The sequence below is a fragment of the Salvelinus alpinus genome, chromosome 25 (genome assembly GCF_045679555.1).
Source record: "Salvelinus alpinus chromosome 25, SLU_Salpinus.1, whole genome shotgun sequence".
Lineage (NCBI taxonomy): Eukaryota > Metazoa > Chordata > Actinopteri > Salmoniformes > Salmonidae > Salvelinus > Salvelinus alpinus.
In genome coordinates this window covers 15,621,003-15,635,784 of record NC_092110.1, presented here as the reverse complement: position 1 = coordinate 15,635,784, position 14,782 = coordinate 15,621,003, and the positions used below count along the sequence as shown (strand labels likewise).

Here is a 14,782-nt window from a genome sequence, read left to right as displayed (position 1 = left end):
CCTGATATTTCCAAACAGGATATAAGGGTCTGGGCTTTTATTTTATTTTTTCTGTGGGTCGATTGGGCTTCTTGTGATAAGCATGCTGTGATGCTCTGATAGTGTTAGCCTGTCAGATGTAACACTCCTGCTCAGGGATAGGAGTGTATGTGCAGCATGTGACTTATCTGACCATTTGACCAGGCTGTTATTTAAGAGCAGGTGTTTGGCCTGACTGTAGAGTAACAGGTGTTCGAACTAGCTATGGTGGAATGCATTTTATCTGACAAGGGCTGATTGACTAGAAAAATGGAACATATGATGTGTATGACATGACCATCAATGTGTTTGACCTGAACATTGAGGAGCACTCTCAACCACTAAAGAGCAGAGACTTCCAGTGGAATAATATGTTTTACTTGACTACATAGGCAAACATGTTCAGCCTGACTAAAGACAAAATCACATATGAGACGTTGCAAACATGGCACCGTTGTGGTAGTAATCCCTATCTGCTGTGATCAAGAAATTGTGTGAGAAAGTGCTTACCAAATACAGTTCTGGCGGGTACAGACTCTCGGTTGAGCCAGAAGGAGACCTGGGAGAGGATGACGGTCATGATGCAGGGCAGGTAAGTCTGGATCACAAAGTAGCCAATCTTCCTCTTTAGGTGGAAGTGGGCTGTCATGACGGTGTACTCACCTGCAGACAGGGAAGAAGCAGAACAAATACAGGTGAGAGTGTGTTGTGATAATTGTATTTTTTTATATTGGTTCAGGAGATTGTTGTCTCTGCTTGGTGTCGCTGCTCAGATCCAATAATGGGTACTGGTGTAGACTCATCAACTGGAAAACACACACTCACAGGTTACTATTACTAGTGAGTGTGGGTTTTCATTTTCCAGTTGATGTTTCCTTTCCAACCCTTCACCGAAATACTTTTCTTTAAAAGACTATTTGATTTGAGCACACCATTTTTTGATTATTCTGGTCTAGACTCACCTGTGCTTGATTTAATGGTCTCTGTCCCCACAGTTTGTCCCTGAAGGTGATACTGGTTCAGTCTGGATCCATCTCCTGCTACCTCTACTGACGCTGATGCGTTTCGAGTCCAAATGTACGTCACTTCAGCCATTGTGTAAGCATCTGCAGAAAGTAATAAAGGTCAATAAGTCTGTACAATAAGTCTGCCACAACAGCTGATTGGCAAATGTACTGTAAATTGATTAATTGTAAATGTGACTAAACTAAACAAAAGTAAGAAGAAACTGTACTAAGAAACAAAGATAAATTATTTTGGAGCACATTAAAATAAATTTGGGGCAAAAAGGCAAACTCAGCTACATACTGTACTTCATTGAATCAGATAGCTCACTCATCACAAAACCCTCTGATATTGCCAACTACTTGAATGACTTTTTCATTGGCAAGATTAGAAAACTTAGGCATGACATGCCAACAACAAACTCTGAACCTTCATAGCCAAACATATCCATCCAAATACACCTCTGCTGTCTTCAACCAGCGATCACTGCCTCATTGCCTGCGTCCGTAATGGGTCTGCGGTCAAGCGACCATCACTCATCACTGTCTCCCTAAAACACTTCAGCGAGCAGGCCTTTCTAAAATCGACCTGGCTCGGGTATCCTAGAAGGATTATTATGTCAGTAGAGGATGTCAGCTTATTATGAAGAAAAAATACATCTGTTTAACTTTGTAAACTAAAGGTGTGTTTAGAATTATTTTTGTTGTATTAATGCTATTTAATCTCTCCTCAGACTAATATTATTCTGTTTGTCCTGTGGGTACCTTTGCCACTGTTCCACCCCTTGTGTATTGCGCTGTCATGGTGTATTTGTACACCATGACTGACCTCATTCCGTCAGTACAGGATGCCTGGTTATTCTTTAAAAGTGCTTTCCTCACCATCTTAAATAAGGATGCCCCATTCAAAAAAGTTAGAACCAGGAACAGATATAGCCCTTGGTTCACTCCAGACCTGACTGCCCTTGACCAGCACAAAAACATCCTGTGGCGTACGGCATTAGCATCGAATAGCCCCTGCGATATACAACTTTTCAGGGAAGTTAGGAACCAATATACACAGGCAGTTAGGAAAGCAAAGGCTAGCTTTTTCAAACAGAAATTTGCATCCTGTAGCACTAACTCCAAAAAGTTCTGGGACACTAAAGTCCATGGAGAATAAGAGCACCTCCTCCCAGCTGCCCACTGCACTGAGGCTAGGAAACACTGTCACCACCGATAAATCCGCGAAAATTGAGAATTTCAATAAGCATTTTTCTACGGCTGGCAATGCTTTCCACCTGGCTACCCCTACCCCGGTCAACAGCCCTGCACCCCTCACTGCAACTTGCCCAAGCCTCCACCATTTCTCCTTCACCCAAATCCAGATAGCTGATGTTCTGAAAGAGCTGCAAAATTTGGACCCCTACAAATCAGCAGGGCTAGACAATCTGGACCCTCTCTTCCTAAAATTATCCGCAGAAATTGTTGCAACCCCTATTACTAGCTTGTTCAACCTCTCTTTCGTATCGTCTGAGATCCCCAAAGATTGGAAAGCTGCCGCGGTCATCCCTCTCTTCAAAGGGGGAGACACTCTAGACCCAAACTGCTACAGACCTATATATATATCCTACCCTGCATTTCTAAGGTATTCGAAAGCCAAGTTAACAAACAGATCACCGACCATTTCGAATCCCACCCTACCTTATCCGCTATGCAATCTGGTTTCCGAGCTGGTCATGGGTGCACCTCAGCCACGCTCAAGGTCCTAAACGATATCATAACCGCCATCGATAAGAGACAATACTGTGCAGCTGTATTCATCGACCTGGCCAAGGCTTTCGACTCTGTCAATCACCACATTCTTATCGGCAGACTCTACAGCCTTGGTTTCTCAAATGACTGCCTCGCCTGGTTCACCAATTACTTCTCAAACAGAGTTCAGTGTGTCAAATCGGAGGGCCTGTTGTCCGGACCTCTGGCAGTCTCTATGGAGGTGCCACAGGGTTCAATCCTCGGGCCGACTCTTTTCTTTGTATACATCAATGATGTTGCTCTTGCTGCTGGTGATTCTCTGATCCACCTCTATGCAGACGACACCATTCTGTATACTTCTGGCCCTTCTTTGGACACTGTGTTAACTAACCTCCAGACGAGCTTCAATGCCATACAACTCTCCTTCCATGGCCTCCAACTGCTCTTAAATGCAAGCAAAACTAAATGCATGCTTTCCAACCGATCGCTGCCCACACCTACCCACCCGTCCAGCATCACTGCTCTGGACAGTTCTGACTTAGAATATGTGGACAACTACAAATACCTAGGTGTCTGGTTAGACTGTAAACTCTCCTTCCAGACTCACATTAAGCATCTACAATCAAAAATTAAATCTAGAATCGCTTCCTATTTCGCAACAAAGCATCCTTCACTCACGCTGCCAAACATACCCTAGTAAAACTGACTATCCTACCGATCCTTGACTTCGGCGATGTCATTTACAAAATAGCCTCAAACACTCTACTCAGAAAATTGGATGCAGTCTATCACAGTGCCATCCGTTTTGTCACCAAAGCCCCATATACTACCCACCACTGCGACCTGTATGCTCTCGTTGGCTGGCCCTCGCTTCATATCCGTCGCCAAAACCCACTGGCTCCAGGTCATCTATAAGTCATTGCTAGGTAACGCCCCACCTTATCTCAGCTCACTGGTCACCATAGCAGCACCCACCCACAGCACGCGCTCCAGCAGGTATATTTCACTGGTCACCCCCAAAGCCAATTCCTCCTTCGACCGCCTTTCCTTCCAGTTCTCTGCTGCCAATGACTGGAACGAACTGCAACAATCACTGAAGCTGCAGACTCATATCTCCCTCACTAGCTTTAAGCACCAGCTGTCAGAGCAGCTCACAGATCACTGTACATAGCCAATCTGTAAATAGCACATCCAACTACCTCATCACCATATTGTTATTTATTTTTCTCCTTTGCATCCCAGTATTGCGACTTGCACACTCATCTCCTGCACATCTATCACGCCAGTGTTTATTTTGACATACTGTAATAATTTCGTCACTATGGCCTATTTATTTCCTCACCCCCTTATCCTACCTCATTTGCACACACTGTATATAGACTTTCTCTATTATATTATTGACTGTATGTTTGTTTATTCCATGTGTAACTGTGTTGTTATTTGTGTCACACTGCTTTGCTTTATCTTGGTCAGGTCGCAGTTGTAAATGAGAACTTGTTTTCAACTGGCCTACCTGTTTAAATAAAGGTGAAATAAATAAAAATATTGAAAAAATAATACATAACTGACCAAATTATGAAAGACAAGCACTGTAATTTTGAATTATGACCAAGTGAAGAGATAGTACTTTAGAAACTAATTTTTGTTTTCATAATCTAGCCAATTTTGACATTATAGCTGGCCTATCTAATGGGAAATCGCTCAGTTCTGCCTCCAGGACAAGACTCTTGGCAATAAAAGTCAACGTGCGATTAAAGTAAGGGATTTGGTTATTAATTGCATACCTCTCTGGCTCCCTGTTGCTGTGCGCGCCACCTTTGAAATGCCGGAGTTAGATGACTGGTGAAACTATACTTTTAAAATCGGCTTCAGTAACACTGGAAATCCTTGCTCTTTTAGCACATAATTATCACTGGTGCGTCAATATAAGTAGTATAATAAAAGATCCACATCAAAATACGTCAGTTTAAGCTAGAGATATGTTTTTTTGCATCGTCTGCGAAGGTAGACAAAACCACACTCTATGGAAAGGGGAGATTCTCACAAACACTATGGTGTTCTCCATTTTGCTCTATGACCCCCACAAGTGTGACGGACTCGTCTGAAGGTAACCATACCGGTTAAAATTTGTTATGGAATTATGGAGGTCATTTTGTGCCTATCATAAAAAAGGGGTTATGTGTAAAAAAAAGTTAATAATTATGTATGGGACAGATACTTCAAACCCTTATTCCTTTTTTTTATTTACTGTCTTTTTTGCCGTTTATGGATGTGTTATTTGGGGTGGCAGGTAGCCCAGTGGTTAGAGCGTTAGGCCAGTAACTGAAAGGTTGCTAGATCAAATCCCTGAGCTGACAAGGTAAAAATCTGTTGTTCTACCCCTGAACAAGGCAGTTAACCCACTGTTCCTAGGCCATCATTGTAAATAAGAATTTGTTCTTAACTGACTTGCCTGGTTAAATAAAATAAATGTGTTTCTATGGGATGTGGTACTAAAGGCCAAATGTAGTATCCCCCCAAAAAGTATTATTATAATTATTAGGTCCTGGAAGAGGTTGAGCCAAGAGGTTGATTGGGTCTTTTCAGAAGGAGGAACCACACAGACTTGGATGAGGTATTTCATCCAAGTCTGTGTGGTTACATACATAGGTAAAGATGGGTAGGTGTGTGGGTGTTAAAGGGTAGGGGCAAAACAAACAAATGGCCATTAATCTAATGATCTAATACACTTGTTGGAACAGGTGTCACTGCGTGCGCACGCTTATCAGTCTAATTATCTAATAACTCAGTTCAAACAGGTGTCACTGCACGCGCACACACACACACATCAAGTTTCCCCCTGAAAACTTCATACTATAGGCATATGTTCTTCTAAAGGCCATGGTGCATTATGAGCGCAAACAAAAAACTTTCTTGGCTCTGTCACTGACTGCGAAGAGACCTGGGGTTCCTCGATCACACCTACAGCGTCATTGCATTTTGGTACACCAGAAGTACCTTAATTTCCAATGGAACGCTGTGCTTGCTTTGCAGCACTGCCTTGCAGTACTGCATTGCAGAGGTAAATATGTTGAAAAGCAGTCAACAAGTGCTCAGCATATGTGGGATCTCCTTCAAGACTGTTGGAAAATCATTCCAGTTGAAGCTGGTTGAGAGAATGCCAAGAGTGTTTAAAGCTATTATCAAGGCAAAGGGTGGCTACTTTGAAGAATCTAAACTCTAAAATATATTTTGATTTGATTAACACTTTTCTGGTTACTACATGATTCCATATGTGTTATTTCATAGTTCTGATGTCTTCACTATTATTCTACAATGTAGAAAATAGTAAAAAGAAAAACCCTTGAATGAGTAGGTGTGTCCAAACTTTTGACTGGTACTGTATGTTGCACATATATCTAGATGATGCTGCGTACCATTTTGCACAATGGTGCTGTAGGTGTGTTTGAGGCCTTATGTCTTGATCACACCGACAGCGTCATTGCTTAAAATGGTACACAGCATCAATAGGATGTGTGTGCAACAAAAGCTCAACTTTCTGCTGTCATTCCTGTCAAGCCATCTATGCATACAGTTTAACGCATACGTTGAATAAATCCAACTATGCACCAGACAAAATACCCTGCAACTGCCTCTGCAATGTATTTCTGCAAGGCAAACACAGTGTTCCATTGGAAATGTATGTACTTCTGGTGTACTAAAATGCAGTGACACTGTCGGTGTGATCAAGGCATTAAGCCCTGTTCACATTACCCCAACGAACTCTGTTACATTGCACCCACAACAGAGTGGAAACGCAACGCGCCCTTGTGATTATAGGCTCCGTTGCGAGAAGGACAGAGCATACTTTGAAATTGTTATAACTTTGAGTCGTTTTCAGTCCGTCAAAGAACAGGAAGTTACCAAACCATAGAAGAAGATTAAAATATTGATGGCTTTATGGGATCGCTAGCAACTTTACCCATTCCATAAAAGTGAGTCATATTTTAATATTCAGGTTAAATAATACCCATTATATTATATGACTTGCCTTCAGTTGAAGTTTATTGTGATAATAATTATTATAAAAACCAAAAGTCATTACTAGGTGAGGTCGCTAGCTACAATGGTACATTCAACCTAGCGTTGGCTTTTAGCTTGCTTGACATGCTATAAAGTTAGAGAAACAAGTTGAGGATAAAGTAACTAAACAAAACATGTTTTATTATCACCTGAAACAATATATTTATCCTGTCTTCGATAAAAAGGTAATATTTAGCAATCTCCCACAATAAATGCAATCTCTGTCGAGAGACAGCGTCGCCTCTCTTGCGTTACAATCACTACACTTGTCTGATCAGTAGTGGGGCGAGACTCCGTGAAGATGACATATGCATTACGCCATGATGTAAAAGGGGTATTAGTCCCTGTCAGTCTGCCCTCTGAATTTGCTACAATGTTCTTCTGTGTATCTTAGGCGAACACCTTGCATAGACTACAGACAGTAGCTTAGAGAGTCTTACAGCTAGACCTATATGAGAAAAGAAAGTTCAGAATAGAGGGGAATAAAACATCTGTGCATAATGGCAACCATTAATGACCTTATCCATGGTGTTTTACTAACAGTAGTATTTCCTTCTAACGACTATAGGCTAGGCTATGTGAGCACACCCAATTAAACAAATTATCTTGGGATCCTGAAGACCGAGGGCTATGCGTGTGTATGTGTCTCATGTCAAGCTGCTACAACACCGCTATTTTGCAGCCCATTATAAACCTATAGCACCTGTCTGTGGGAGAAGAGGCATCTCAAGGACCACTCCTGCATGTTTAAAGTAGCTATTCTTAGGCTCTGTTTGAATATATTAATTGATGGATTCTCCCTTTCTTGAAATAATCCTTGATATAAATATAGGCCTATTAGATCAATGATGATCAATGAGCATAGGCTATGTATAAATAAATAATCACTGATCTGACATGACTTGGTTGGTAGTCTAGAGTAAAATCTCTTTTCACTATCCATCTATTGGTGATGTCTTCAAGGATGGGAGGAATGAAGGACACATGGGTAATCCCAAAACAGGGGCATTGTCTCCGTTATAGGCTATTTGTCTCAGCTATATACCGCTAACTTAGGCTACCACTTGTTCACCTTATAGAGGCTAGTGGCTAGACCTATTAGATAAAAAATTGCTGTCTCAGACGGGGCTTTGCCCAAACCCCCTGCCCCGTGACTATGCAAGGTCAATGACAGGGGTTTTGCGGCAGCCCTTGAGCCCAACCGAAACGCGCAATCCTTCTCCACGCAATCCTTCTCCACGCAATCCTTCTCCACGCAATCCGTGACTTACATTCACAAGATTATAAACCTAGGTCTGTAAGATTACTTGGAAGTGTACATAAAACACCATGCCATTATGCACAAATTTGTAAGTTAATAGAACCATCAGTTCTATTAGCCAATGTGCAATCACTGGAAAACAAAATTGATGATCTACGGTGGAGACTATACTACCAACGAGACATCAGAAACTGTAATATCTTATGTTTCACCGAGTCATGGCTGAACGATGACACGGATAATATAGAGCTGTCTGGGTTTTCCGTACATCGGCAGGACAGAGCAGCTACGTCTGGTAAGACAAGGGGTGGGGGTGTGTGTCTATTTGTCAATAACTGCTAGTGCGCAATGTCTATATTAAAGGAAGTCTTGGGGTATTGCTCGCCTGAGGTAGAGTACCTCATGATAAGCTGTAGACCACACTATTTACCAAGAGAGTTCTCATCTATATTATTCATAGCAGTCTATTTACCACCACAAACCAATGCTGGCACTAAGATCGTACTCAACAAGCTGTATAAGGCCATAAGCAAACAAGAAAATGCTCATCCAGAAGCGGCGCTCCTAGTGGCAGGGGACTTTAATGTAGGCAAATTTAAATCCGTTTTACCTAATTTATACCAGCATTTCACATGTGCAACCAGAGGGAAAAAAACTAGACCACCTTTACTCCACACACAGAGAAGCATACAAAGCTCTCCCTTGCCCTCCATTTGGCAAATCTGACCATAACGCTATCCTCCTGATTCCTGTTTACAAACAAAAACTAAAGCAGGAAGTGGTCAGATGACGCAGATGCTACGTTACAGGACTGTTTTGCAAGCACAGACTGGAATATGTTCTGTGATTCATCCAATGGCATTGAGGAGTATACCCCCTTAGTCACCAGCTTCATCAATAAGTTGATCGACGATGTCATCCCCACAGTGACCGTACGTACATATCCCAACCAGAAGCCATAAATTACAGGCAACATCCGCACCAAGCTAAAGGCTAGAGCTGCCACTATCAAGAAGTGGGACACTAATCCAGACGCTTGTAAAAAATCCCGCTATGCCCTCAGACAAACCATCAAACAGGCAAAGCATCAATACATCAATACACACTACTACACTCTAGCTGACGCTCATCGGATGTGGCAGAGCTTGCAAACTATGACGGACTACAAAGGGAAACCCAACCGCGAGCTGCCCAGTGACAGGAAACCACCAGACGACCTAAATTACTTTCATGCTCGCTTCGAGGCAAGCAAAACTGAAGCATGCATGAGAGCACCAGCTGTCCTGGACAACTGTGTGATCACGCTCTCCGTAGCCGATGTGAGCAAGACCATTAAACAGGTGAACATTCACAAGGCTGCAGGGCCAGACGGATTACCAGGGCGTGTACTCAGAGCATGCGTGGACCAACTGGCAAGTGTCTTCACTGACCTTTTCAACCTCTTCCTGACCGAGTCTGTAATACCAACATGTTTTAAGCAGACCACCGTAGTCTCTGTGCCCAAGAATGCGAAGGTAACCTGCCTAAATGACTACCGCCCGTAGCACTCAACTCGGTAGCCATGAAGTGCTTTGAAAGGCTGGTAACGGCTCACATCAACACCATCCTCCCGGAAACCCTAGACCCACTCCAATTTGCATACCACCCCAACAGATCACGCAATCTCAATCGCACTCCATACTGCCCTTTCCCACCTGGACAAAAGGAACACCCATGTGAGAATTCAACACCATAGTGCCCACAAAGCTCATTACTAAGTTAGGGACCCTGGGACTAAACACCTCCCTCTGCAACTGGATCTTGGACTTCCTGCGGGCTGTCCCCAGGTGGTAAGGGTAGGCAACAACACATCTGCCACGCTGATCCTCAACACCGGGGCCCCTCAGGGGTGCCTGCTCTATCCCCTCCTGTACTCCCTGTTCACCCACGACTGCGTGGCCAAGCACGACTCCAACACCATCATTACGTTTGCTGATGACACAACAGTAGGCCTGATCACCGACAACAATGAGAGGGAGGAAGTCAGAGACCTGGCAGTGTGGTGTCACAACAACAACCTTTCCCTCAATGTGAACAAGACAAAGGAGATGATTGTGAACTACAGGAAAAGGATGGCCGAACAGGCCCCCATTAACAGAGGTAGAGGCTACCTGGGGCGGCAGGTAGCCTAGTGGTTAGAGCATTGGACTAGTAACCGGAAGGTTGCAAGATCAAATCCCCAAGCAGACAAGGTCAAAATCTGTCGTTCTGCCCCTGAACAAGGCATGTAACCCACTGTAGGCCATCATTGAAAATAAGAATTTGTTTCTAACTGACTTGCCTAGTTAAATAAAATAAAAATAAAACATTGATGGAGTCAGTTGAGAGTTTCAAGTTCCTTGGTGTCCAAACACACCAAGACAGTCATGAAGAGGGCACAACTACACCTTTTCCCCCCCTCAGGAGAGTGAAATTATGAGGCATGGGTCCCCAGATCCTCAAAAAGTTCTACAGGTGCACCATTGAGAGCATCCTAACTGCTCGGCATCCGATGATAAGGCGCTACAGAGGGTAGGGAGTACGGCCCAATACATCACTGGGGCCAAGCTGGCTGCCCTCCAGGACCTATGTACTAGGTGGTGTCAGAGGAAGGACGAAAAATTGTCAAAGTCTCCAGTCACCCAAGTCATAAGACTGTTCTCTCTGCTACCTCACGGCAAGCCGTACAGCAGCGCCAACTCCAGGTCCAAAAGGCTCCTTAACAGCTTTTACCCTCAAGCTATAAGACTGCTGAACAATTCATCAAATGGCCACGCTGACAATTTACATTGACCCCTCCCCCTTTGTTTTTACACTGCTGCTACTCGCTGTTTATTATCTATGCATAGTCACTTTACCCTCTGCCTACATGTACAAATGACCTCGACTAACCTGTACCCCCGCACATTGACTCATTACCGGTACCCCCTGTATATAGCCTCGTTATTGTTATGTAGTTTTATTGTTACTTTTTATTGTATTTTTTACTTTATTTAGTCAATATTTTCTCTATTTCTTGAACTGCATTGTTGGTTAAGGGCTTGTAAGTAAGCATTTCATGGTAAGATCTATCTGTACCTGTTGTATTCGGCGCATGTGACAAATATTATTTTATTTTACTTTTCGTTTCAACAAATAGGCTGCTGGCCTAGCTGTTACTCTCTAAGATACTATGCAAGGTGGTGGCATACACAGGGGATTGAGGATAACATTGTAGTGAATTCGAAGGGCACCATGACAGGAACTGATGCACACAACTCCTTGTCTCTTCGCAATCAGTGACAATACCAAGATAGTTAACTTGTGTTCTGACACAACGGTGTTCTGGCCGTTAAGAATACAACCCACCCGTCTCTACCTAGGTATGTAACCGCACGGTGTGGTTCCTCCTTCTGAAAATAATCTGTGGCACAACCTCTTCCAGGTCCTAATAGGACATCTACTTTGTGCATGACACAAGTCATTTTTCCAACAATTGTTTATAGACAGATTATTTCACTTATAATTCACTGTATCACAATTCCAGTGGGTCAGAAGTTTACATACACTAAGTTGACTGTGCCTTTATAGAGCTTGGAAAATTCCAGAAAATTATGTCATGGGTTTAGAAGCTTCTGATAGGCTAATTGACATCATTTGAGTCAATTGGAGGTGTACCTGTGGATGTATTTCAAGGCCTACCTTCAAACTCAGTGCCTCTTTGCTTGACTTCATGGGAAAATCAAAAGAATTCAGCCAATACCTCAGAAAAAAACTTGTAGACCTCCACAAGTCTGGTTCATCCTTGGGAGCAATTTCCAAACGCCTGAAGGTACTATGTTCATCTGTACAAACAATAGTACGCAAGTATAAACACCATGGGACCACGCAGCCATCATATGGTGAGACAACACCACGACTCGTCAGTGAAGAGCACTTTTTGCCAGTCCTGTCTGGTCCAGCGACGGTGGGTTTGTGCCTATAGACGACGTTGTTGCCGGTGATGTCTGGTGAGGACCTGCCTTACAACAGGCCTACAAGCCCTCAGTCCAGCCTCTCTCAGCCTATTGCGGACAGTCTGAGCACTGATGGAGGGATTGTGTGTTCCTGGTGTAAATCGGGCAGTTGTTGTTGCCATCCTGTACCTGTACCGCATTGCTGTTTATGAAAAGCCTAATTTTACTTGTGAACTCAGAATGAACCCAACTAACTAGATGTTTCAGTCTCACAGGCAACCAGTTAAACATCCAGCAAGAAACAAAGTCCTGCCTCTAGCTCAATCAGTTCCTTACAAAGTAAAATAGAAGAAAGAATGAGGAGATAAGCTTACAACTGCCAAACTTCAGTGGACAGGAGTGGGAATCCATAGGGAAGTCTTCGAGGTGCATGGGACATTCCGCCTGGACCGTTAACCTGAGTAAATACAAAAATACAGACGCAAGAGTTCACATCACCCCAGAACCTCAGGGCTACTCTCGCAGTGCAGTTGTTTTGTTGTGCTACCATGTTTCTTTTGAATGGCCTCATCTCTCCTCACTTTCAGGCTATGCTGAGACATTGTATGTACACATCCTGTATGGTTTTCATAGGGTGATGCTGACTGCCTGTACAATAGCAGTAGATCTCAATGCTGGCATTGGCTGCTGCACTGACATCACCTTGTCCTTAGACCTGAGGACAGCTCTGTTAGCCCTCTAATGAAACCAGGAGTAATAAAAAAACAAGCACTTGTTACCTCATAGTGTACAGCAGTGTTCCATCCTCCATGATCCGGAGCAGTTTGTTGGGCATGGTCATGTTGTGAGCGACAGATTTCTTCCCATTGTGGAAGAAGGTATCTGGCGTCCAGATTTTACTGGCCATCAGGTTGTTCAGCCGCAGGATATTCATCGGCCCATTGAACTTCAGCCGCTCGTCAATCCAGCTCTGACGGAAGAACACGTCCACAGTGTATTCCTGACAAAGAGCAGAGTACAAAAGACTTCAGCACAGGTTGAGATATGGGTAATGTCCCCCCCCCAATCACAATTCTCACAATATGTAATGAAGAGACTGCAATGGCAGAGGGTGTTATACAAACACGTTCGATCTGGTAAACCTACTGCTACATCATAACATGTGTTTTGAATAATTGAATAAGTATAGTGAAACGTTAAGGGTATTAAATCTCCTCAATCAATAAAATAAAATTAAAAAAGTGTGTTCTAAAGTGGTGCCTCCTGAGTCAGTGTTTGAGGTTGCACCTGGTTTGTTATGTCTGGGGACATGCAGAGTCAGTGGTGGATGCCTGCTCCCTGCCCTCTGGCAAATGTCATGGTGGATTTACATCAGTACCCCCTATCCCGTCAACATCTGACCCTCTGGGGTCTGATGGGTACAGCCCCCCTTCCCATACACACAGCCCCCAGGCTCCTGACCCCAAAGGGCTTTACTGAGCAGTTCATGGGGCGACACACAAGGGTAAATGATTCCTGGACTCTGAAACCCTTTGAATTTGAAGCCCTTAAACAAAAACACATGCTCAAAGACTTCAATGACAACTGTGAAGTTGCAATCCATTTATACCAGAGAAAATTACTTTCTTTGTTAACACACTCCAAGAGCACAAGTTAGCACTGTGATGTCTCACAATGGATGTTAATGGGTTGAGTTACCCCAAACAGAGAAAGCCCTATGAGAAAGCCTAGCGAAACGCTCTGAACCAGTCCAATCCACTATTATCACCTGGGTCCAATTTTTAAAAAGTTATCTATACGGATAATTTCAGCTATTGGATAGAATTAAATGCATAGAAATAAAATGAACAGAACTGGTGTCCCCATTCAAGTCAATGAGTTGTCCATTCTATTCATTCTATTTCTATGCGTTTAATGTCTGATAGGCAAAATCTAAATAGATAACTTTGGAAAAACTGGGCCCTGGTCAGTCAAATGAAAGTAGTCTAGAATTGTATCGTCCAATATTCGGCCTAATAATGGTTCGTTTTGTCTAACACTATAACACTGATTCTATGCCACAAGAGCTCCGTGGAGGGATCACAATAAGGAGAGAGGGAAATATAGAAGCCATATATTTACAGACAAAAAGCATAGGGAGCAGCAGGGATGCTGTCAAATATATGAGAGAGAGAGAGAGACAGAGAGAGAGAGAGAGAGAGAGAGAGAGAGAGAGAGAGAGAGAGAGAGAGAGAGAGAGAGAGAGAGAGAGAGAGAGAGAGAGAGAGAGAGAGAGAGAGAGAGATGCCACTATCAGAGAAACACTATCAAAGCAGAGTGATGGCCCAAGAGTGAAATTATCCACCGTGAGCTGGAAGGAGCCTCTAAATGAATTATACATGTGCCATTTTTTCTTCTTCTTTTTTAAGGCTTTTTTTTTTTTTTTTTTTTTTTAAGGCGCTAGTTCGGTAGCAACCATTTTCCCCTCTTCTTTATGGTTTAAATATTTGAGAGCAGGCTGAAATGGAGGGCTGAGAGTGTGATGGAGGGAAACTGAGAAAAGCTTTTAAAGCCCAGCAGGTACGAGCCTGGAGCTTGGAGAACAAGGCCAAAGGACAGGGGCGAGAGGGTGAGACAGAGAAAGAAAAAAGAAATGGGACACAGAGAGTGAGGACTCTGTGAAGATGATATGCCTGTGTATTTACAGTATGTGTGTGTGTGTCTAAGAAAAAAAAGTGCACCTATAACGGCAACAGAGACAGACACAGTAG

At 43.2% G+C, this 14,782-nt stretch overlaps 1 protein-coding gene across 3 annotated transcripts in view; it reads right to left on the bottom strand.

Moving 5' to 3' along the window:
* Positions 1 to 14,782, bottom strand: part of LOC139553441 (gamma-aminobutyric acid receptor subunit alpha-2-like) — a 34,265-nt gene that overhangs the window by 9,203 nt on the left and 10,280 nt on the right. For all 3 annotated transcript variants that reach the window (XM_071365759.1, XM_071365758.1, XM_071365760.1), the window contains 4 exons: positions 12,812 to 13,032; positions 12,407 to 12,489; positions 981 to 1,124; positions 529 to 681 (listed from right to left, as the gene is read on the bottom strand). In XM_071365759.1, the coding sequence (XP_071221860.1) occupies positions 529 to 681; positions 981 to 1,124; positions 12,407 to 12,489; positions 12,812 to 13,032 (601 nt within the window). The remainder of the gene's footprint in view (positions 1 to 528; positions 682 to 980; positions 1,125 to 12,406; positions 12,490 to 12,811; positions 13,033 to 14,782) is intronic.